Consider the following 24,448-nt stretch of genomic DNA (forward strand, 5'->3'; position numbering starts at 1 on the left):
TATGGAAACATCCCCCTGCCCTGCACATGAACCACAACACCAGGAATAGGAAAACCTTGATGCTTTTTCCTGCTTCCAAGTGGAAAGCAGCACAGTTATCACTCAGCATCCTCCATCTCAGGGAAAAAAGGCCTCAGGGTATCAGAGAGAGCACCTGAAATAGCCCAAGAATTCCACCAGTTTGGCTTTTGTGCCTTAGGTCAGCTCAGTCAGGACCTTTTTAGGCTGTGTATTGATGTTTTTCTGGGAAATTATTATCTACCCAGGTTTTTCGCTGGTGAAATGGGAATATTCACGTTTTTATGAACATGAAGACTGAATTAATTTCTCTCACAGCTCCTGCAGTCCATGTCATTTAGCTATGGCATAATGCAGCCAAAACACACCCAGGGGCACACAGAGGCCACAGCTCATGTTTTCACTCACCAGCATCACTGGGTTTGTGGTCTGAGGTGGAGGAAAGGGAAGCACAAGATAGACTGGGCTCATGGAATGTAGTTTGCACGGGAAGAGAAAATAATCCTCATTTCTCCTTAAAACCCACATTTAAGAGAGACAGCCTAGCTTGACTTTGCTCAAACTTGACCACACATCAAAAACCAAGGGACATGAGTTTTCTCCCCACGTCTGGGGCAGTGATCCAGTTACTGAGGACATCCTCTCAGTGGGAGAATTCCTTTTTATTGCTGTTCCAGCAGCTGCCTGGGTTGAGCAAACAGACCCATCAGCTGTCAGTGCAAGGCCAAGATGTTGTGCTCTTGGGAAGGCAGAACTTTACAACCTCAGCAGCAGCAGTTAAAAGGAGAAATTGGGGAGTTAAAAAAAAAAAAACAACTCTAGAGATGGCAACAAGAATCACCCAATGGTGTTTCCAATAGCTATTTCTATTGAATATTTGAGAGAAATTTTTGCCTTGAAACTCACAACGTGAAAAGGAGAATTTTAGCTAAGAACCCACATGGGTTTTATGCATTAAACGTGATACAAAATACACACCAAGGACCTCCAGTGCATGGGAAGTGGAGCTGACAGAGCCCATTGCCTGGAATTCCACAAGGAGCCCCTGCTCTTGGCTTTGGCTTCCCCAAGTTGTGGTTTTTGCCTCTGGAACTCCCAACCAGCCCCATTCTCCACACGCAATTAAATAATGGTGAGTGAGCTGTGGGACGTGACGTTTAATTTTCAATGGCTGGGGGAAAAAAGTAACACAGGAGCTGCAGGCAAGAGCATTAATCTCCTCCAGATCCTCTGGGCTGCCAAGGATAGCAACTCATTCCTCACGGTGCTAACGCTGCTCTTCCATCATTTCTGGGCACGCTGCACCAGGCAGAGCTGTGGCAGTAAATGTACACATTTATATGCATTCACCCACAGATTATTACATTGTTCACAGGGAGGCTGTGGATGAGGCAGGAATATAAAACAATATCCAGGGTGATGGATACGGTGGTGGGAAGACCACCTTATGAAATGGCACGGGGGAAAGTGCCCAGCAGAAGTCACAGCTGGGATTTATTCATAAATACACATCTATGGAATTCCAGCCTATTAAAGCGTGGAGGAGTCCTTGGGAAAGAGGCAGCTTCTTCCCAGCCCTCCTGCCCAGGGTCACAAGAGCAACACTTCCTGAACTACTGAGGGAAGGTATGCAGGTGTCTTTAATTCACATGCAAAGAGGAAAAATTTTCATGCTTGGAGCAAAAGAAAAATGCCCACATGTAATTTTTATGCAGATGAAAGGATGTTTTAGCATATTGCCTCCCACACAATCCATCCCAGTGCTCCTTGGCAAAGTCAGGCTTCCCCTCTGTACAAACAAGCCCGTGCTCACTTTCAAAATCCTCTTTTGATGCCCACATAAAGGTATCCTTCAGACTTCCCCCCAGCTCCTGCTGCATCCCTGCTCCTCTCCCAGCAATCCCAAGCCTCTGCACCATTCCCACTCCCTCCTGGCAGCCTGGGTGAGCAAGCTGCCCTCTCCACCCCTGTGCTGAACCATCCTGAAGCATTTCAGGAAGCTGTGGGAGAAATAGCTCCCCATGCCCAACAGGAACAGCTCAAGTCCTTAGCAGACAACCCTAAAATAAGCATTCAATTCCATTAGATTATTTTTTTTTACATGATTATGGAGAACTTTTCAACTGTTCCAAGCAGAATAGTCAGGGAAAAGGCTTATTCAGCTTCAAAGAGAACTGGAGAAAGTTCAGCATGTGCAAAACAGGCTAAATATGTAAATATGGCATGGAATAGGCTAAAGTGCAACAAATGTTTTGATGAGAAACTGTTCTTACCGTATGAAAACCAGCTTGACCTTTGATGGGGCAGTTTTAATGATTGCAGAAGCATTCTGGTGGCTTCTTCCATACAATATCTGATTGTTGATCTGTTAAAAGAAAACCATTTTCATGTAAGTGGAGGAGCACACCTTGTTTTAATTTATACCACCAAGACTTCCAAGTTTACTGTGGGATAGGGAGATAAGACTCAAAGAAAATGTGGTCAGCAAAAGCTAGTTATAAAACAGGAACCAATGCAGAGCTAATTTACTGTTATTAGTAAACCACAAATGAGTGAATTTTTTTTTCTCTCACAGATCCCTTGAATGGATTTTAAGGATTATTCCCAGATTTTTGGAAAACAACTTGATCTGAGAAGAAGAAAACAGCACAGATGTTCAGACAGACAGTCCTGCACTCTGCCTGCAGGCTCTGGCCATTTAGGAGAACTGTTCAGACTGTGCTGAGTGCTCAGTTCTGCTGAAGGAAACAGGACTGGGAGGCAGGAGAGGAAGGACAATTTAAGGACATGATGCCACCTCACTTCTGCTGTGATGGATCCACACCTGAGCACAGCCACAGACACCAAGAATCACTTTGGACACTTCACTTTGGGTGAATCCCCATCCCTGGAAGGATTTAAAATCCCTGTGCATGTGGCACTTGGGGACATGGGGCAGGGGTGACCATGGCAGTGCTGGGGAAACAGTTGGACTCAGTGACTGAGAGGTTTTTTCCAACCTAAACAATTCTATGCCTCAATACTGCAGTTTTGTCCTCCCACTCTAAATTTACAACATAATATTTACATTCACATTTGATCTACCAATGCTGCTTAAAACAATAATGACGACGGAGCCCAGGAACAATTTATTCGTGATTATAGAAGGAATTTTTTTTACTGCAGATGTTTGTATTGGATTCTGGGTTTGTGATCTTAGAAGGACTTTTTTCATTCAGACAAGAGGTAACAAGCCAAGTCTCCCAGCCTGGTGTGATATGGGCTAGTCAGTCGCACTGGGAATATTTACATTATTCCCATCTTATTTTCCAACTTTAAACAAGATGCAAGTTCATCAGTTAAATAAGGATAATGCAAGGACAAGGATAAAGCTCTCAGCCTGTGGTTAGTGATTGGGATTGAAGTGCAAAGCTTTTACCTACAGAGAGGGACCCAAGAAAGGTCTACAAGGAAATAACATCAACATTGCCAAGGGTGAATAAAGGTTCTGTCTGCAATGGCAAAGGCAGGGAGAGGAGCAACATCCTGGGTCATGACTCACTAATCAAAGATCAATTTAAAAATCCAGTGGCAAAAATGAATGAATGCTCAGCTGCATTCTGGCTTCAAGCTCAACTTGAGATTTTCAGTGAGTTTGTTGACTTAATTTCTCTAAGTTGAAGAATAAATTGTTCACAGGGAATGCTGTATGCTGAACAAATTGTTTGGATTTAGTTAAATTACCATCAGTTTTCCTAAACAGCAGACTTCTTGGATTAAAATTTATAGTCTTTACTCTGACTAAATTAATCCTATTCACTACATGTATCAAATAGTCCAAAATTTAATTAGCTGTGAGCTGGGTCTCTAAGTTATAATTATTTAATTACTCCAAAATGAAAGCATAATCAAAGTAATATATCTCCACAAGGTTTTGGACTGTCCTACAGAATTGTAACACCCAGTATTAATTTTTTTTTAAAGAAGTACATTTTCTTTTACAAAATAAATTAATGTTCTGTTAGCTGCAGATACCACAGGGATGAGCAAAGCACCAAAGCCTACTTAAATAAAACAAAAAAAAAGGAGAACATCTGGGATTTCGGAAGAAACACCATTTTAAATCTTTCAAATTAAATAAAGTAATACGTCAGAATAACCAAATAATACTCTGGGAGTCAAAACCTATAAATCTGTGCTTTACTTTTTGCATCAGAGATCAGAAAAGAAAAACAAAACCTCGACTAAGCAAAAGAAATAAACTGATCTAAATCAACCACAACTCTTCTTTCAATGTCTCTTTCCATAACTCCCTGGAAAGTCAGCAGAGCTCAGAGAAAGATAAAAACTTGCTGCAGGTATGAGGTCAGGTCAGCACACAAGTTCAGCTTTTAATGTAATCACACATTGCTTTATGGCAGATTTAATCACAGATCCCAAATGTACTGTTGCCTTCACCTACAAAAGTTTGGGTTTACAGTTTCATGCACTGAAGTACCAGAAAGTACAAACTCACTGAAATCTGAGCTCCCTGGTTCAGAGGAAAAAATCTCCAGGATTGTTTGCTTCTCAAACTTTAATTTGCAGAAGAGAAACATTAGATATGGATATTAAAAAAAAAACCCAACCCACACTGTTTTTACTACGTGGCAGTAATGGAAATCCATAAAATTAGTATCATCTGATTTTTATGAAAATCAAGTTAAATGATACCCCAAAGCTAGTAAAAATACTGGCTTAGCTTTCTGTAATAATTATTTCTTTGTACAATGCACTGGGTTCCTTCTTACCACAGGAATTGTAGCATTTCAAGATACAACCAGACTCTCTGAAACAATGGGAAAAGTTTCAAACCCCTTTTTTATCAGTCAAATTTTATATCCTGAAACCCCATAAAGCACACCAAGCTCCCAAATAATAAAGCATGAGGAAAACATTGGAGAGGAAAAAAAAAAAACCTAATTAGAATGTGAATTTCCCTTTCCTCACCGAATTTCTTGCTGGGCACATGTTCAAACATGTGCATCATCTAAAGTGATCAACAGACCATAAAATCTGTACGGACAGAAAATATCCTGCTCTGTGCTGGCAGCTGATCCCTGTGGTTCCCCACCTGGGGAGTGTGGAGAAAGGACACTGGAAAACCACAGATTGTTTGTGCTTCCCTCCTGCTCAGCAGCAGCTTTACCTGCTGGCAGCTTCCAAATCACCACCCAAACCTGCCCTGAAATGGTAACACAAAACACAGGAAAAAAAAGGGTTTGTGTCGTCTTTTGAAAAGACCAAAAGGACACTGGAGCAGTTTGTGGGGAGAAGCTGTGGCTGTCCCTGGATGTCTGAAGTGTCCCAGGCCAGGTTGGAGCAGCCTGGGATGGTGGAAAGTGTCCCTGCCATGGAATGAGATGAACTTTAAGGTTCCCTCCCAACCCAAACCACTCCGGGATTCTGTTCTGTGATTCCACAACAAATAAACTGAGAATTAAATGCCAATCCCCCCACATCTTAGAACAGAAATGGCATTGTGAATTTGGCTGGGTAGCTCATTTACTTGGGCAAAATACTGCTGTATCTATTATATTATCACAGCATAACTTCTATTTATCTAAGCATCTTAAAATAAAATAGCAATAAAAACGCATTTAGCACAAAAGCTCTCTGGCTTTGAGCTATGACAAAAATGGCATAAAGAAATAAAATGTAATAATTGTCTCTCAGGCAACAGTCCAGAATGGACAACAGGCAAACTTTTACAGCAATTTTTGACTCTAAAGAATGGTTTTTACTCTTTCAAGAGGTGCTGTGGCCTCACAGAACAAAACACAGAAAGGTTGGGTGGGAAAGGACCTTAAAGCTCATCTCACTCCAGCCCCTGCCATGGGCAGGGAAAATTCCACATCCAAACGAGCAATTCCTTTCCCCCTCCTGCCCCATCTCCAGCAGGAGAAGGGGAGATGGCAAAACATCCCAACATCAGTCATTGGGCACCACAGGGCTCTGGGCTTTATTAGCACATCTCAGCTGATTCTCCCATGGAGAGATGATAATAATAATAATAATAATAATAATAATGATGATAGCAGGGTGGATTATTCCCTGTGAATAAAAGCTCCCACGCTGGGCTGAGGAGCAGCAGGGCTCGAGGCACAGGTACAGCTCCAGGTGGCCCTGCTGAGGGCCATGCTGGCCACCAGCAGCCACAGGGCTGAGCCCACACTGCTGAGACACCAAGCAGAGCAGACACCTGCAGCAAACCAGCAAGACAGAGAGGCAGGAGCACCACAGATGGTTCCTTTGCTTGGAAAATGAATGGAAAAGCAGAACTTGTGTCCTGTAAAAAATATATTCTTCAGCACAGGGACCAAATTGTGATCCAAGCAGTTTTCCCAGGGGTATAAAAGTAGGATGAAAGGACCTTCTTTCCTCAAAAAGCTGTTTTCTCCAGCCACCTACCCATCCAAAATACATCACTGAACAGATATTAAAAAATAATGATCCCATGCAGGTTTTTTATGTGACTTGCATTTCCCTCAGTGCTCAGGCTGTGAAAACAAGCCCTAATCATGCCCCCAAAACACTACTGTTGTTTGCAGAAGCTAAAAGTGAGCTGTTATTTCACCAGCTCAGCAACAAAAAGATTTCACGAATAAGGAGCTGAGCAGTCTGGCAGAATCCCACATCCCTCAATTGAATCCAATCAAACTCCAGTTCAAAAGGAAAATGAACAGGTAATATCCACCTGTCTAAATGGCCATCCCATTAACCTTAACTCCATCCAAAGCCACAGGGAATCATCTGCACACCCTGCAGTGGCATCCACTGTTTTAATGGAGTAAAGCCATCCAGCAGGATCCACTGGGGCATCACAGGACTGCCCAGAAATGCCAGAGATGTGAAATATACCCAAAATGTGAATCCCTTCCCTTGCTGATGCATTTCAGTACTGAAAACTGAGGGGTAATTAAAGATGCAGATGCAAATGAGCTTGAATCATGGAGTTAGGTGAGAACCAGATGAGTTTTGTCATCTCCTCACTGCACTCCTAATGCCCAACCCACTCCTCTGTAATGCAGGATGTGTGAATTTATCCTTTCCTATTGTACTTTTGCCCACTGGTGGCACAACTTAAATTGGATTGCAAAGATGAACAAGCTAGTTATTAAAGCCTCCCTGAATTTTTTATTTGAAGCTTGGCATTTTTGAGATGGAGAATCTCACTTTCCTTCTACTGAGGGAAAAAAAAATCATTTTATCTCCAACTTGACAGGGAGAGGAACGAGGGCAGCACCACCAGTTTGGGAAATGCTCCTTGTAACATGGCTCATCAGTGCAAATCCCAAGCCTTGAGGTGCATGTGATTAATCCCAGATGGAGCATCTTCCAAGACCTTAACATTAGATCCTCTGCTCTACCAGGAACTACCTATGATATGCAGAGGAAAACAGTACTGTGAGTTCTTTCAACACACCCAAAATTCAACAATCTTTCTTTTTTTTACCACTGGAATTCAGTGTCAGGGATAGAAAAAACATAATTCTGAAGGAGAAAGAAATTTTCCCACCCTACTCCATTACGGGATAGAACTTCATACCTTTTCTCACACTTAGACTGAAATCAATTTCTGATGATGGTGTTTTTATAGCAAAAAAAAAAAAAGTCTTTCTTGCACTGTGTGTACTGAAACCCCCTAATTACAGAACTGTCAGACAATGACAAATGCTTGGACAATTCTGACTATTCCCAGGGTATCCCCAGGCAGTCAAACCGCTCTTTCTCCAATCAAGAAATGTGAAAAAAATAGGTGGTTTTCTGATTGCACAGAGAGCTGCTGAGAGATCAAAGCATCACCACCCACGGAGAGCAGCAGGTCAGCAAATCCCTGCTCTTCCCTGAGACTCTCTCCAAGGGGAAGATCCCCAGGGATGGATGGTTTTTCTAAACCGCTGAAGCAATCACGGCGTGGGGAATCACCGCAGGTACAGCGGCGAAATGTCACTTTGCAACAGCCCAAAAAGCAGATGAAGTGAAGGAAAAGCTGAGTTTTCAGGCTGAAGGTGAAGCAAGGAGACTGGAGGAAGAGTGAAGACAAAATACTCCACTTGCTAACGAGCTCTCTTGCCTCGTGGGTGAACTCGTGCCAGACACAACTAAAGAAAAGAAGTATTTCAAGTCGCAACAGATCAAAACAGATTATAGCATGAAATTTATTTCCAGGATAGGGAATATCCCTGTCATCTGTAAAAACACATATGGCAACGTTGAGGGGGTTTGGGCTTTTTTTTCACGTAAGGTGTGAATTTCCCTGTAAAACCACATATGCACTCCAAGGATTGATTTACTGTCCCCTTCCTGCCTTTCAGCAGTCCCTCCCCACGCAGGGCTTGTGAACATGCTGAGAGCACAGACTTCGCTGACAAGACATTACTTTTCACAGGCCAATGATTCTTGTTTCACTGCAAACACATTTACCTGCCAAAGGCCACGTTCTCAGTTGGCATAAATCAACACAGCTCCTCGCTCAGCCACCTCATTCCACTCGCAGGCTTTATTTAAGGCTGGAGGGATGACTCTCCCTGCCTGCCTGCTCAGGAGCTGAGGGGAACAATTACCTCCAGGAGTTCATCCCCGATGTGCATCCGTCCATCCCGTCCTGCAGGGCCGTCAGGGTTGATCCCAACCACGAAGATGCTCATCCTGGAGCGATCCTTGTTGCCAGCCAGGCTGAGCCCCAGCCCATTCTTGTCTTTCTCCAGCTCAATAATGTGCAGCTCTCCCGGGAGATCTGCATATCTCTGCCTGATTTTTTCTGGGAAGGTCAAACATAAAGGGAGTTAGGATATAAAGTGAGTTGCATGCAGATGTTCAGCAACGCACACAAATATGCCAGAAATTTATGGCTTCTCAGCAAATAGTGTTTTTAACAGAGGTTTTTTCAGCACAGACTCTAAAACACCATTTGCTCTGTGTGTTTCAGTCACACAGCAAAACGCAGCATCAGCTGTAAATACTATTCACATTAAACCCACACTATTTTCATTATTTGCACAACAGCCTGGTTCCAAACCAAAACTTTTCTGAAAGGAGGGTAAACAAGGAAATTCCAGAGGCACCTTTACCTCACAAAAACCTATCAAATCCAGGAAACTCTCGTAAAGTTCGAGCTGGTTAATTAACCACTGCGGGAAACTGAAGCACTTAATGGCTCAAACATTACTGCAAGCTCACAGCTCAAGGTAAAACCTTCTGCTCCTCGCTGGTGACTCAGGAATCTTCTCAGCACGCTCTGCTTAGCACGACGGGCTGATTACGCAGAGCAGATGTCAGTGACAATGGAGATGAGTGATTGCATTTTTAAATGCAGCCTCACCTGATATTAAGGCACTTATTTGTCTTTCATCTGCACTTCAAGCATTCCTGTGATGGAGCTGGATGTATTTATGAAGTTATTTGGAGCACACAGCGTGGCTGTGGATGCTGACAGGTTAATCTGAGTGTCTTTTCACCACTGGCATACAAATATTTATCACCATTGCTGGGGAGGGCAATTCTTCCCTGCCTGCTTTTCCTTTACGGATTTTAAAGCCAGTTTAAACCACCACCTGCACCCAATGCTTCAGCTGGGCCACACATTTGAAAAAGCAAGTCCAAGTATATCCCTGTGGCTGGGTATGACCTTTAGCACCAAGCCCAAGGTGAAAGAAACTGCTGCATTATGCATAAAAAGGAGAAATAAGGGATATTATATGTTCAAGCATATCCCTGAGTCAGCAGCAGGAGCTAGATCAATATTAGCTACTACCACTCTCCTGGGGAAGCATATTTTAATAGTATGATTTAACTGCTGTAGTGAATGTTCCCATGACAACCAGAAAGAGGGGAAAGAGCTGGGGAAGGTGAGAGGGAGGCAAAGAAAAGTGAATAAAAACTGCTGAGAAGAAAGAAGGTGAAGTAGAGATGTTCCTTCCGCAGCCCCAGTGCTGTCAGGGTGATTTAGCTGAGCATGGGACATTCCCAGTGGCTATAGTGAGGGTAAGGAGTTATCCCTGGAAAGCTGCTAAAGCCCTGCAGAGGTCTGCACAAAATCAAAATACCACCCCAAAAACCAATTAGATAACTCATTTGTTACTATCAATTATATGCCGAAAAAATTCACATAAGTGCATTAAATGGCAATCCATCTAGCTGCATGGTTCTTTAATATATTTCTTAACCAATGGGGTCAAAATGTAATCGGATGTGTGGTTTGCTACATGGATTTGGAAACTGTTTCTTTCTAGTTAGTAACAAAACAGCAAGATGGGAAAGGCCTAAGAAATGGTGTTTCTGAAAGCACAGGTGATAAAGGCAACAAACACCACCAAGGTTCAATTTCTTCGGTTTATTCACACCATTGAGGTTCAACTTCTTTGCCCATGAAGCCAAGTCCAGACCCAAAGAGCACTAAGCCATTTGCTGCCCACCACAATTAGACAAATAACTCATTAAGGCACAGCACGGAGCTGCAGCACACCCCAGAACAGAAAAGGGTTTTCTTCCTGATTGCATTTCTGTGGCTAAAGCTGAGAAGCAGTGCTGGAGGGATGCTGTCCATCACTCTGTGCCACAGCTCCCTGCACTGCTTGTTGTACACGGGGAACAAAACTCACTCCTGTTTGCCAGGAGCAAGGAACATGTCCAGAGCATCATTTTAACAACTCACAGCCGGCTGCACTGACAGCAGCCGAAGGAGCAAGGAACACACACGTTTAAATGCAGCGCAGATGAAGCTGCACATCTTCAGAGATTGCCTCAAAACCCATTTCTGGCTTGTAAGGAAAGCCAATTGGAATTCCCCAGCACGAGCAGCCCTGTGACACTGCAAACACACACACTGCTCCAGCCTCTGAGACCAGCAGCAAGTCTGTAATTCTGCAGTGCTTCCTCCCCAAAATGAGTTTGCTCACGTGGGAGAAATGCTGGCAGCTCAGGAGTACAGGTATATTCCTTTCTGAGCTGGGCTGAAACTAAAAGTGAGGTTTAGTCCTTCAAAAATTGGTAGTTTGGGCAATTGCCCCACTAAAGTTCCTGGTCTGCCTGTGTTGGGTCAGGACTGGAAAGCTGGTGAGTCGAATCCCAGCTCTGTGCTCCAGCTGTGCCAAAATCCCCCTCTGTGGGAACAAATCTTTGGGTAGAGAAAAAAATGATCTGGGCAAAAATCAGTGACCAACTGCAGGGTTGGTCATTTTGTTTGTTAAGAGGTTGGGCTGTTTTCTTTTGGGTTTTTTAAAGCATCTTCCCTGTTACATAATTTGCTGGAAAAAATCTTTACTTACACCACAAGGAAGCCTCTGTGTGGACTAAGCCCTTGCTTCTAAATTATCACATTCACTTCCAAAGCAACTACTCTGTGGTTTGAAATGGCTGAGGTGACTGAGTGATAAAATAGTGGGAGAGCAGGGAGGGGAAAAAAATCTAAAATCAATCCTCCCTCAGCACAGGCTGCCTCCTCCCTGGCCAGCAGAAGGTTCTGCCTCTCCCCAGTCTCACCTCCTGCCATTCAGCCCTGGGAAGAGCTGTCCTGGCCAGGCAACAAATGACAACAAACTCCCAGCGGTGCTGCCTTGCTCATCCAATCTGCATGCAAATATCCTCTGGGCATCCAGCTGACTTCCTACAACGCTGTCATGGCAGGCTCAGTTTGCCTCTTAATAAGAACCTCACAAGATTATTTTAAACAAGTATTTACTGCTTAAACAAACGTGCGTCTAAGGCATCTTCTTTTTAATGCCTTTTTCAGCTGGTTTTTTCTCCCCTCCAGCTGGTATCAGTTTTCAGCTCTCTGCCTAGGGTTGGGGAGCCAGTTAGCATCTGCTTTTGCAAAGAATTCCATTATCTGCCTTCATTACCAGATACTTTACACGAGGCAATTGTAATTCTGTTGTTGCTGCATTCCACATGGGACTTTGGGTTTTTTTTTTTCTTGTTTTGGCACTGCGCAGGGCTGTTTCCCCACTCGGTGACAATATGCCTATCACAACTTCTGCAAACACATCTCACCAAGGATATTTAACCAGCTAATACTGCAGCCAGCTCCTCTTAAAAACACCACGCAGATGTAACACGAACCAAAGGCATGAGTAAATGCTTTAGTGATCGCTCCTGCAATAATATTTCCCAGTTATATTAGCAGACAATTACATTTCAAAGAGAAACCCTGGAAATGGAAGACAACTGCTCTCGAACAATATACTATTATGCTGCTGCATATGTTTCCCTGCCTCGGCCACTATTCCTATTATATTAAACAGAGAGATAAAAGAAATAAATGGGGACAATATGGTCAGGATATTGGAGTTTGCATGATCTAGTATTGCAACAAATACACTATTTATCTGCAGCAGCAAAAGCAGACACCACTTCTCAGGAAGGCAAAAGGCTCTTTAAATGACAGATATATAAAGCACTTGCACAGGGCTGAGGAGCCTGTTTCCCAAACCTGCTGAAATCTCCTGTTAAATGAGCTGAAAGGGAAGAAGTGCTGCTTTGGAAAATGGTGTCTCTGCGTGATGCAAATGAGAGTCCATCCAGAAAAGGTGAAAAGAAGGAAAGAAAAAGCTCTGGATGACTCAGCGAGGTGATTTGGTTTGGTACCAAATGCTCCATATTAAAAATATTTAGTACTAAATGCTCCATATTAAAAACATCAAGGCAAAATATAAAGAAAAGGAAGGGGGAAAGGACCACAAAGAGAGACAGCAGCTGATATTTGTATACAGATGAGGTATTGTACATGGAGATTTGTATACAGAGGTGATGCTGAGGATTTCACATCCCTCTGGGGTCACCTCAGATCTCTATTAGCAGCACAGGCTGGCTTTTGGAGCCTTTGCAATGATCTCATTTGTCAGCCTGTGCCCGTTCTAATGCATTCAGCTCCCATTTTTTACCCCACAGCACAAACCCTGGTCCCACTCCTGGTCCTTCCCAAAATTCCCTGGCTCAGGCAGAAGCACTGCAGCCACTGCTCCTCCCTGGTAATGACAGACATCAGGATGCAAGCAGCATCCCCTGCACACAGCCAACCTTGCATATCAAGCAACCCATCCCCTCCTTGATTTCACTACAAACATTAAAAAAAATTAATGCAGGAAGTCCCCTGAAAGCTAACCCTAGAGCTGTGAGGGCAGCACGTCTAATTTACTGATTACAATTTACAAGAAACTAAATAAGCATATTCAAGGGACCATAATTGAACAAATGGGGTTTAGAATTCTCCCACTACTAATAATATAATACGCTTATTGTTTTAATCTTCCCACTAGCCCTCTATTCAGCTCCAAGGAGACAGACAGTTCTTCAAACCTTATCTCAAAAGCGATGCACTCCTCTGTTTTCATAAGCTTTAAACTGAAAAATAAAGAGAATTTCTGTAATGCTTTCCTAAATTCCATTAAATCATTGCAAGTCTTCTCTCGCTGATCAGCGAGCATGAGAAAAATAGGGCAATTGTATTCAAAAATTCAAAACTCTAAATGGAAGAGCCAGAGATGCTGTTGTGAGCATCTCAGGTGATGAGAGAGGACACATCATTCTAAGTGCTGTTATCCCCAAACCTGGGGACAGAGAGAGTTCCCCACCTGATCCAGAGATCCTCAACAATCTCCCTCTGACATCCCTTTGACATCCCCTTAGCCTCACGTGCACCATTTGGAAATCATTTACCAAACCTGAAGTGATGATTTGCAGAGAAAAACAAACCTCAGCCTTCCTATTTTCCTTTGGCAGATTTCCATTGATGCTCCCATTTGAAAAAAAAAAAACAAACAGCTCCATAGCTTCTTCCCCCCCAAAATACTGTCAGCCAAAAAACTCCAAAATTACTTTTAATTCCTTGAGGGAGAGAGCCACAAACAGCTCAGGTGTGTACAAACCCTCACAAATCCAGTCATCCCACCTCGAGTGAAAAACATTAAACTCTCCTGAGACAATATTCTTACCCTAACCAGAAAAGTTCCCTTTTTTTTCTTGTTTTGTAGGATTCAGGCTGTTATTTGGGATCTCCCAGTTTCTTCTCACTGCTCCCTCCAGCTCGCAGATCCCACTCTGTTTCGCTCCTCATTCTCAGCTCACGAAAGAAAACTTTCCTTCCCTCCCAGTGCTCTCCTTCAATCCCACTTGTCCCTCACATCACAATTTCTGCTGGTGCTTGTTAACTCCTCCAGGAGGAAGGGGATGATGAGAGTCTCCACAATCCAACTCGAGTATCATCTCAGTTTGTTCCCGGAGCAGGTGGCATTTAGAAACTGTTATCATTAATTAGTTCTATAATCAAGGAACTATCACACCCCCAAAGGCAACAGCAGAGAGGAAAGTGGCTGAAAATCAGGGTAACTGTGGTCCATACCAATGTTTGCACCATTTCACACCAATATTTTGCACAAATGGAGGTTTTGCCAATGATTTTTTCCTTATTCAGGCCCAAAGCTTCACTCTGAGGCTGCACTTTCATTACACAAGAGTTAAACCCTCTGAGGAAGAGATATTGTATGTTTTTCTTTTTTAATTAGATGAGAAGGCCATGATGAGCCTGTGTTTATCTGGGATCTCTTAAAAGGAGATTTAGTGAAAGTGTGGCAAGCAGAGCATCCTGATGTTAATAACTGGTGATTTTATGAGGGAATCTGCCTTCCCCTGCATGCAATGCTTCCACTCATTTGCCTTTCAAATGATGCATTAACCCCCATGAAAGCACTTGGGTTTCCTCAGCAGTGACCTCCTCTGGGTGCTGTGATGTGGCAATCAGTGGCTCACTGGAGCTGAGCTGGGAGTGCCTCTGCTCCAGCTGATCCTCCTGCAGTCCTGGGAGGAAAACACTGGCAGAAAAAAACCAAATTGGGGTGTTTCCTCCAGATAGGAGACACACTGCTGGAGGATCACACTGCTACTACTTGATTAAGCACAATCAAATAGCAACAAAGGCTTTTTTTTTCTTTTGATAAAATCCTCTATGAGGATATAAACTAATGTGTAAAAATATATCACATCATGGCTATGTCTGGGCCACAAAATGCCACAGTGAAGGCATTTTGGAGTAATTAAATCCTTAAAATGTGAGGTAGGCTCTGACAACTGCTGCCGTAGACACCGTTTTTAATAGAAAAATCCCATAAAAACACTTTGCTGTCAATATCCCAGTGTAGTCAGTGGCACCACACAGCTGAAGGCACCCAAGGCCAACACCCTGTGCTCTCCAGAGCTCCCCGGCCTGGGAGAATCCTGGAGATAAGGCTCAGTCATCTCTGCTGCAGCTCCCCGAGGAGAACAGAGAACAGCTATGCTCTGCTTGCTGCTGCCTCCTGCAGCTCTCTGGGAAGCCTGGGGTGTGAGCAGGGCAGGAACATCAGCAAACACTGCAAATCCCCAAGGGAATTCCAGCTGTCACCTGGCTTGGAGCATCAGGGATCCATAAGGATGCAGCAGCAGCAGCAGATTCCCAGGTGCCTCAACAGATGATGCTTTAAACTGAGTTTCTGTCCCAACTGGGACAGAAATTCCTTTTCTGATCTATTCTCACAGAATCCCCAGAGCTGGAAGGAACCCACAAGGATCATCCAAGCCCAGCTCCTGGCAGGAGCAGATTTTCTCACTTTGCCCTGGTAGGATCTGTGATCCATTCCCTACATTTGGATTTGAAAGCTGCTCATTCATTCAGTATGCCTGAACATTGGGAATTCTAATCCACTGCTTTCCCACTTGGTCTCAATGCAAACAAATGAATATTGTGAACATTGAAATTCTTCCTCCCCTGACAGGAACAGTGCAGTTGATCCTGACAGTGTTTCATCTTTAATAACGATGTTCCCACCAAGCGACTGGCACAGCCATTATCTCAGAATCTTTCTGCACAGAGTCTAATTAAAGAGAACTGTGTCAGACTCTTGTCACAAACTGAGAGTTTGTTACCTAATGAAGACTTTTAGGGGCTCAGTGCTAAGTAACTGTAAGAGCAAACACAGCAACACCTCTCAGAAGTCATTTTTCTTGAGCCATTTTTCACTTAGTGATTCATTTAATTTGATTAATTTAAGAAGCTGCAGTGAGAGCCTGAAACTCCTCCATCTAGAGTGGGACTAGAGAAAATGGGAGGACTTTTTGGATTGAACAATGGAGACTTCTTGAGCAGCAAACAGCCTGTATTGATGAGTCCAAAGATCTACAAACATTCTTCAAGGAAGGACTCCAGGGGAGCTGCTGCCTGTTGTGAAGTGTAGGAAAAAACTCAAACAATGGAAAACTTCACATCAAATCAGAACTTTTGCACTAACAAGCCATAAAAATAAAAAAAGCTTAGGGACTTGGGGCAGGTGAAGGGGAGGAAATGCCACTGGGCACTGGGAAAAGAGATGCTGGAGAGTCCCAACCCTGTCTTTGCCTTGTGACACAACAAAGCCACGTCACAGGGACTTGACAATGACTAAAACTTTTGGATTAAAAACCCCACAGAAGTCTTAGGTTCGCTTGCACAGCAGTTTTTAAATATGCTGTGACAGTGATTAAAAAGATTAAAGTTGGATGAATCCCTGGGACTGTAAAGCCCAGGAAAATGCCCACAGAGCTGAGCTGGGAATTACAGTGAGAGTCTTAACAGCAAGAAGATTGATCATGATCAGCTACTTCAGTTGTGAATTAATTCAGTGGCAATCTTAATGATAAATTTTAATCCTCTTTACTATTTTTAGGTTCTAGCTGTTTTGCTAAAGATCGATTGTAACTATCAAACTAGTTACTACAAAACCAGATTTCTTTGCACCAAAATATTGTATTAGTATTGCATGTTCCTCTTTTAGGCCAACTGTGGGGATCAAAGTATTGTAAGTATATAAATAAGGTATATAAACATTTAAGGAAATATAAAATTTCCGATACATCTGTCAAAATGCTCAAGATTTATCAGGTCAGATATTGTGAACAACTTTCCTTCTTTACTTCACATTTTTCCTAACAACATATACTGTTTGCATTTGGACAGAAATGAGAATGCAATTCAAATACAAACAACAGCTTTCTAATAAAAACTCTGCACGCAAACATGCCAATTATGATTAATAAAAGAAAAAAAATTTTCTCACTGCCATGTTTCCCTTTAAAACAGAGGATATTTAACAGAAGCATTGTTATTATTCTCAGGGAAGATAATGGAGGTTCTGTGGTGATCAAACCTGCTTTTAAACGTTCTAATTTCCACTTTTGTCTGTGTCTGGGTTTCACACACAGCTCGTTAATGACCCCAGAGGAGGCTCTGCCATCACCCCACGGCCACAAACACTTCCCCAATTCTCCACCTGACAACTCTCAGCTTCACACTCACGGCTTTTATTCGCAGGCCAGCAAAGAAAAATATCCTTTCTCAGCCCCTAACAAGTTGCTCAGGTTTGATAAGCTATTTTCAGTCCCTCTGAAGGGGTTGTGCAGAGAAAAGGTCTTTGTTTCAGGCTGCTGTGGAAAAAGGCAAAAGCTGGATTTTTACTACGGTCAGTGCTGGGTCCAGATTCCTCTCAATTCTCTGGGTGCACACATAGTTTAAATGAAAAAAGCTATTCAGGAAAATTATGCTAATGGGTTGCAGTATGCTCAGATCTCTATGCAGATTGCCTTTTACAACTTCCAATGCACGTTAAAAGCAGAAAATGTTTGATTTAAACGAACTGCAAAGCCAATTTAAATTAAAAAGCAGCTAAATATTTAAAAAACTGCATATCTAGCTTTTAGGGGATATGAGGTGACAGGGAGTTCACTTATGGAAAAGATCTGACCAGCCCAACGATGCTGTTTAGATGGTTTATCTCCTCATATTTAAAAAAAATTTAGGCAGCTATCAGTATTTTGTTAGCTTCATGCCTGCTTTGTCTTCCACCCAATTCCTCAAACACTTACAAACTGCCTGATGACTTCTGAGCTATCAAACTGTGCTTGAGTCATGAGGCTTTGTTTAGGGACAAACCTGAGCTCCCCAATGTCACAGGTTGCCTTTGATGGCTGAGCTAAAATGAGAAAAGAGTGAAAAATGACTGCGACACCTGGCACTGCTGCAGACTTCTGTGCCCTGGAACAAAACAATACATTCCTCCAATTCCACCTGAAAGCCTCTTCGGCTCATAAACACACAATAATCATTCTTTTACTAAGTATTTCCGTATATTCAGCTCTGATGTCCCATTTCTGGTGTCTAATGTGTTAATCACAGCTCAGAACTCTGATTTTCCATCATCTCAGCCCAGGAGAAGTGGAGATGAAGGAGAAAGTCCTTCCTCCCTCCTCTGTCCAAGGCAGCTCTCCTGCCAGACTCCTGCAAATCCATTCCTCCTCCCCGAGGAGGAGATTTTCAGCAGAACATTAGAGGGGATGACAGAGTGAACACTTCTCACACAGCTAAACAACTGAAATACAAACTTCCAGGCTGAAAATGCACTGTTGGATTGAGGAAGAATTCTCAACTGTCCTACGTGATGTAAATTGAAAGTAAGTGGGCGCCCAGTGCTAAGGAGAATATAGATATTTTTCTAGCACTGCAAGTGTCAGTCAGGCAGCAATTCCTGCATTTCCAGCTGCCAAATTCCTCTCCCATCAGGTGAGGCAGGGGAAGGTGGACAGAGGAATGGATAACAATTCCTCTCCACACCAATCCCCCTCTGGATGATCCTGTGAAATCAGAAAGCAGTTGCACACTCTCCCTAAATAAGCCATACATCTCATTTAATCAGCTGTCTTGAGAGTCTGTTGGAGAAGTTAATCAGGTTTTTGCTGCACTTATGACATCATAACACTTGACAGATTTGATTAAATAAAACAATGTTTTGTATTAGAAATTCTGTTCTGATTATTTTTAAGCTCTCCAAAGGATTTTGGAGCTTGGCAGACCTGTTTTCTCTTCCACAAAAGAGTAAAATAAAAGTGCCAGGGTCAGACACATTTCCTTCAAATAAGAGGTGCCAAGCAAGGCATTCATTCTTCTGCAGAAGAAAAATTATACCACAAAGAAGTGAACAGAGTATTTGAAGAAATTTTTTTTTTCTTTAGTACCAAAATATGTTATTAGACAACAAATAGCTTCTCTTCTAATGTATTTAATGAAATAAAGATATTAATGCATTAAGCTTTGGGCATTTTTGAAATGAACACAATTATAATCAGGAAATTGATGATGTATGTGAGCAGAGACTTGCAATATGTCAAGCACTCTCTCTTTTTCCTTCTGGCAAAAGAAATCCATCTCCAAGGATTAATCCAGGAGGAAGAGCTAAACGGATAAACTTTACTATATTAAATAGACTCACTTTTTCCACCCTGACTGGAGGAGGAAATCAACTAAGAGAAAGTTAAAAAATAAACGCCTGAGGGAAAAATAAGAGTGGGGTATGGTAATTTTTACTGTAATTCTTTTGGCTTGATACTCAATTGATTTTTTTTTCACCTTCTTACAGAATTTAGCCTTCAAATAAGATGATTCAGATGCATCCATGACTTACTCAACACCGTCTTAAGGTGGAGCTCCACGGATTCTCCTTTTTATTTTTTTACTTTAAATTTCCATGGCCACCTGATCCCTGGGACCTGTGGCATGGAGCTCCACAAGTCTCAGGATGTTTCGTGTCTCCTGTGACAGATGGCCAAGCAGGACACCCAACAGATGGCAACAACCCAAAGAGATGCCAGCTCCTCCCAACTGCAGTCCAGGGGTTATGCTCCACTGTTTATTAATTATATTTCAGTCTCTTAATAGAAATTAGGCTTAGTTCTAATCAGGTAGCTAATTTTATTCTGTTTTTCTACAGAAACACAGCACACACAACCATGCCCTGTGCAATCCAAACTCCCAAACCTCTTTGCTGCCAGCAAATCTCAAGGTGGACCAAAAGTCTCAAAGGAGCTGTAAAAGAATGAAAATAGGCAGGAGAGAAACCTGATAAATACCCTGACTGGGGGAAAGGCTTGGTGTGAGATCACACTTTATTAAAGGCAGAGAATTCTCTGGAGGGAAAGCCTCAGGAAGGCTCCAGCCACAGGAAAAGCTTACAGCGGAGCTCACACCTTCCTCGACACCAAGGCAGGCGAGCTGGGGACACAAACCTGTAGGAATCCAAGTTCATTAGCTGCAGCACTCATTAAAACCCTCACAGCTCTGCCCTGGAGCTCTGGCTGGAGGCTCCCAGCTGCTGCCTCTGCCCTGCCTCACAACACCTTTCCCAAATTGTGGAATCAGCTGAGAAGGCACAGGGACAGCTCTGCCAACCCCAGGCTGCCCTGCCAGGCAGGAGGGGCTGGGGCAGCTCTAACAACCCCATCCAGGGATGCCTGAGGTGATCCTGAGGATGTTCCAATGCCAGGAGCCATCCTGCCTACCTGCTGTCCCCATCCATCCCTGTGTCCCTGGGCAAGACCTGCCCATCCCCATCCCATCCCCATCCCTATCCTTCTGACCCCCAAAGGCTTCACTGAGCTCCCCATTCCTCACAAAATCTCTTCCCACCTCTTTCCTCATCCTTGCACAGAGCTCTCCTTATCCCTCATCCATCACATTCCTGTCTTATCCCATTTTTTCCCTTTCCACTCTTCTCCCAGCCCTTCAGAGACACCTCACTAGCAGGCGGGTCCCTCAGTGCCTTTCTGCCTTTGAAAACCAGTGTTTAAAAAACCGTAACTTCTATATAAACAGTATTTTAAAAATCACATCATCCATACTTCTAACAACTCAATCCTGAAATGAACCCTTGCTGTAAAATGACAGCATTGTCTGTTTAAATCCATGAATGATGCACAACAAAGTGATTCTGTATTAATCCTTAAATCATCTGTTCTATCCCTAGAAGAATAACAGGTGACAAAATGAATGGAGGAAATTACAGGCAAACCTTATGGGTTTAAAACTGATTTTTTTTGCCAAACACCTGGGAAAAAAAAAAAGTTTCTGGTTGAGAACCTTGCATTAAGGTTTACAATTCAGCACAGGAAAATGTCAGGATCTGAAGGTCCAGGCTGCAGGTGAAGCTGGCACAGGGAGCAGGAGGTGCAGCACCAGGGGAATCTCATCCTTTCTCATTGCTGTGCTGCACTATGGCACAGTCACAGCTCTGCCACACAGATCTCACACCATTACACGCTGTAGTAACACAGGATACACACTCTGGTGCTGTTTTAACACCCAGGGAGAGCTGCTGCTCACTGTTTGCTCCCAGAGCACAGGGAGGAATGGAGGCTCAGCAGCACAATGGCCCTAAAAGCCATTTGGGAGGTGCAATCCCTCTCTGCTCTCCCAGAGAACCAGAACATAGCTCCACATCCAAGTGCACACAGAAGAAAATGCCTTGTGCCTTCACACCCTCTGGCTTTTCCATCCAAATTCCTCCCAGCTCAGGTGCATGGCTCATCTCTAAGTAACAGCACAGCACAAGTATGTGAACTTATCTCCAGGATCTTGTAATATTCCCAGGACCATCACAGCATGGAAATGATTATTTCCCAGCTCACCTTGAGGAGTGGGAAGTCTGTACTTCACTAGAGATAGAGATCAGGATATTATACAAGCATAACATTTACAGGTTAAAAAATCTACTCAGGTTTAGTTCTGAAACTGCAGAAAAAACACACCAGAATTCAGAAATCTCTGATAACTAATGTGCTTGTTTTTCATTTAAAAGGATACAAACTCATCTCATACTAGCCAATGCATTGAAACATAACAAAACCCCACTGTTAAAAGCACTTAGTACCTACAAAACAATCATCAGTGGGGTGACAAAGTCAAGGTTTACCAGACAACATTTGTGATTCACCTGCAGCTCTGTCCCCTGGTAGCAGAACACTCATCACCTGAGCAGGGTGGCTCAGCTGCTGGGATGGCTCCTGGCTCAGTGCTGGCCTGGCTGCACACAGACAGAGGAGCAGAGTCCTCCCCGACTCCTGTCCTTCCCCCAGACCAGTACCACAATCAGTCCCCTCACCTGTCCTGGGCTCCTGCTGTACCTCCTGACTCACTAACCCCATTGCTTCCTCCTCCCTTCCATTCCCAAAACAACCCCAGGATATGATGGCAGCACTAACTCTGCCCTTGGATCTGGAATTCCAGCTGTGGATCCTGGCAGCAGGGGGAGGGACAGGGCTGGGAGGTCACAGCAGCAGCAGCCACTGCTCAGTGGTACCTGAGGTGCCATCCAGATGCTGGAAATCCTTCCCCATTCCCTGAGGATTCAGGGGTGTCTCCGTGGAGGTGCTCCCCCCATGCCTCTGGGGAGCAGAGCTCCATCCCTGCCCACTTTTTACAGCCACACCAGCAGGAATTTGCTGTTTCCTTAATGACACAATTGTGGAATGGTTTGGGTTGGAAGAGACCTTAGAGCTCATCTCATTCCTGCCATGGGTAGGGACAACTTCCCCCATCCCAGGCTGCTCCAAGTCCTGTCCATGTACACTTCCAGGGATCCAGGGGCAGCCACAGCTTCCCTGGGCAAGCTCAGATTGTAACATTTCCTCTAACAACTTTTTGGGGATGCAGAGCCAGAGAAGCTCAAGCCACGAGCCCCAAGCATGCTGAAGAAAACAGACATGCACATCATCCCACTGATTAAAAAAGGTTCATTATTACCTCTGGGGTAGCAGAAAGAACCATCTGCCCTTTAGCCAGCTGCCACATCTCCTTCAATGTCAATATGGCAAAAGTGGTCTGAATTTGGGGATAAAACAGAGATGTTCCTCTCATGCAGACAGCACACACACACACAAATATATCTCCATATAGATTTCCTTCCTAATGTCATTAGCTTGCAATTAGCTCTCAATACACATGTGGCCACTGCAAGGCATAAAGCAAATTGTCACTGGTCTGTCACTCCTGTAGGCAGCACACCCAGAGATAAACACTCTGCATTGCTCTTTAAATGCCACCTACCCTGATAAAGAGCAATTACACACCTGCTCAAAGTGATCAGCAACCCCTAAGCCATGACAGTGAATAAGGGAGAATCAACTCTTCAGACTGAGAAACAAAAAATGACTTCAACTTTCTCCCGACAGTTCAAGAAGTGATTCTGGACAGCTGCCTGAATTGCTGCAATACTGTGGAAAACTAGGTAATGTCTGTAAAGAACAAAATCATTGTCATTTAACATTTTTTTATATTTCCCTTCTGTTAGAGCCTTACTTGCACTACATGTTGGGAGAGCTACTGCTTAAACCATGCAGACCATTTTGGAACAGAGCTATTATGCAAATAATCTGCTCTGTATTCTAACTAGAAGCAATGCTGTGCTAGTCTGGGCAAGACATGAGGCACTGTGGAGTTTTCTTTTTAATTTTTTTTCCCTGTGCATTGGAGCAACATCATTTACGGTGGTAATGACGAAAGATATCTTCCCATCTAAAAATCAGGTTATTAGTCAAGAACATAAACACATAACCACCTTTTACGAGCCAGTGTTTGCCTTTCATTTATCTATTGAAATATTTACATCCTTTTAACATATTTTTAGTTGCAAGTCATTGCAGTGATATTAGGAGTACTTTGGTGAGAGCAATATAAAGACCTACTGGTATCACCCTCTCTTAGCAAGTTTGTACCTGTGGTTTACAGATTTATAGCACAGACATTATCTTCTATCTGAAATTACTTATCTGCAGCAGCGGAGTGAGATCAAAGATCCCAAACAACATCAGCCACCTGCACCAAGCCTCAGACAATGTAATAACCTTATAACATCAAATCAGAGTATTTCATGCCGAGCGTTTCAGAGCTATTCTCTGGATACCTGCCTTGTGTTGGAAGAAAAGATCTTACCTAAGAACAAATGCAATCTCAGGCAATATTTAAAGATTAGATTAGATTATCCTTCATTGCAAATAGCTCATTTGTTTACTATCACGTTGCTTTATTCTTGCTTTGCCTCCTTCTACCACGAAAATGCTGAATATTCAGTTTAGATTCCCAGCAGCTTTTTATTTTAGTCTAAAAACATTTACCTAACACATTCTTAACAAGCAAAGTGAAGAAAATTCAGCCATCTGTCTCTGCATTACAATAACAGTTATGGAAGAGTAGATTATTCTATACAGCAAGAAATTTAATGCTATGAATTCTTATACTTTAAGCACTGTGTGCTCCAGTCAGTTTTGTATATAGGAATGTTGAGCACTGCCATACACAGAAGCAATGATTTATAAGCAAACACAAGACAAAAATATTTTGAAGATATTAAATGCATTCAATATTCCAATCATGCTATATGTCCATGCTTCAAACTGAAGGAAAAAAAAAAAAAGATTTCTGCTATTATTTTCCTTCTCCAGCACTTCACTAGTTCTAAATTATCACTAAAAATGCTTAAAAATGACTTGCTGGAAACAAACACGACACAGAGATAGATGTGAATCCTTACCTGGGAAACCCCCTTGTACCATTGCTGTACCAGCATGTACTCAGGAAATC

General features: G+C 43.0%; 1 protein-coding gene across 4 annotated transcripts in view; it reads right to left on the bottom strand.

The window, feature by feature from the left end:
- Positions 1–24,448, bottom strand: part of PATJ (PATJ crumbs cell polarity complex component) — a 134,395-nt gene that overhangs the window by 43,608 nt on the left and 66,339 nt on the right. For all 4 annotated transcript variants that reach the window (XM_085067452.1, XM_085067453.1, XM_085067450.1 and 1 more), the window contains 2 exons: positions 8,604–8,800; positions 2,292–2,383 (listed from right to left, as the gene is read on the bottom strand). In XM_085067452.1, the coding sequence (XP_084923578.1) occupies positions 2,292–2,383; positions 8,604–8,800 (289 nt within the window). The remainder of the gene's footprint in view (positions 1–2,291; positions 2,384–8,603; positions 8,801–24,448) is intronic.

This window comes from Lichenostomus cassidix, chromosome 8 (genome assembly GCF_008360975.1).
Source record: "Lichenostomus cassidix isolate B80296 chromosome 8, HeHo_3.0, whole genome shotgun sequence".
Taxonomy (NCBI): Eukaryota; Metazoa; Chordata; class Aves; order Passeriformes; family Meliphagidae; genus Lichenostomus; species Lichenostomus cassidix.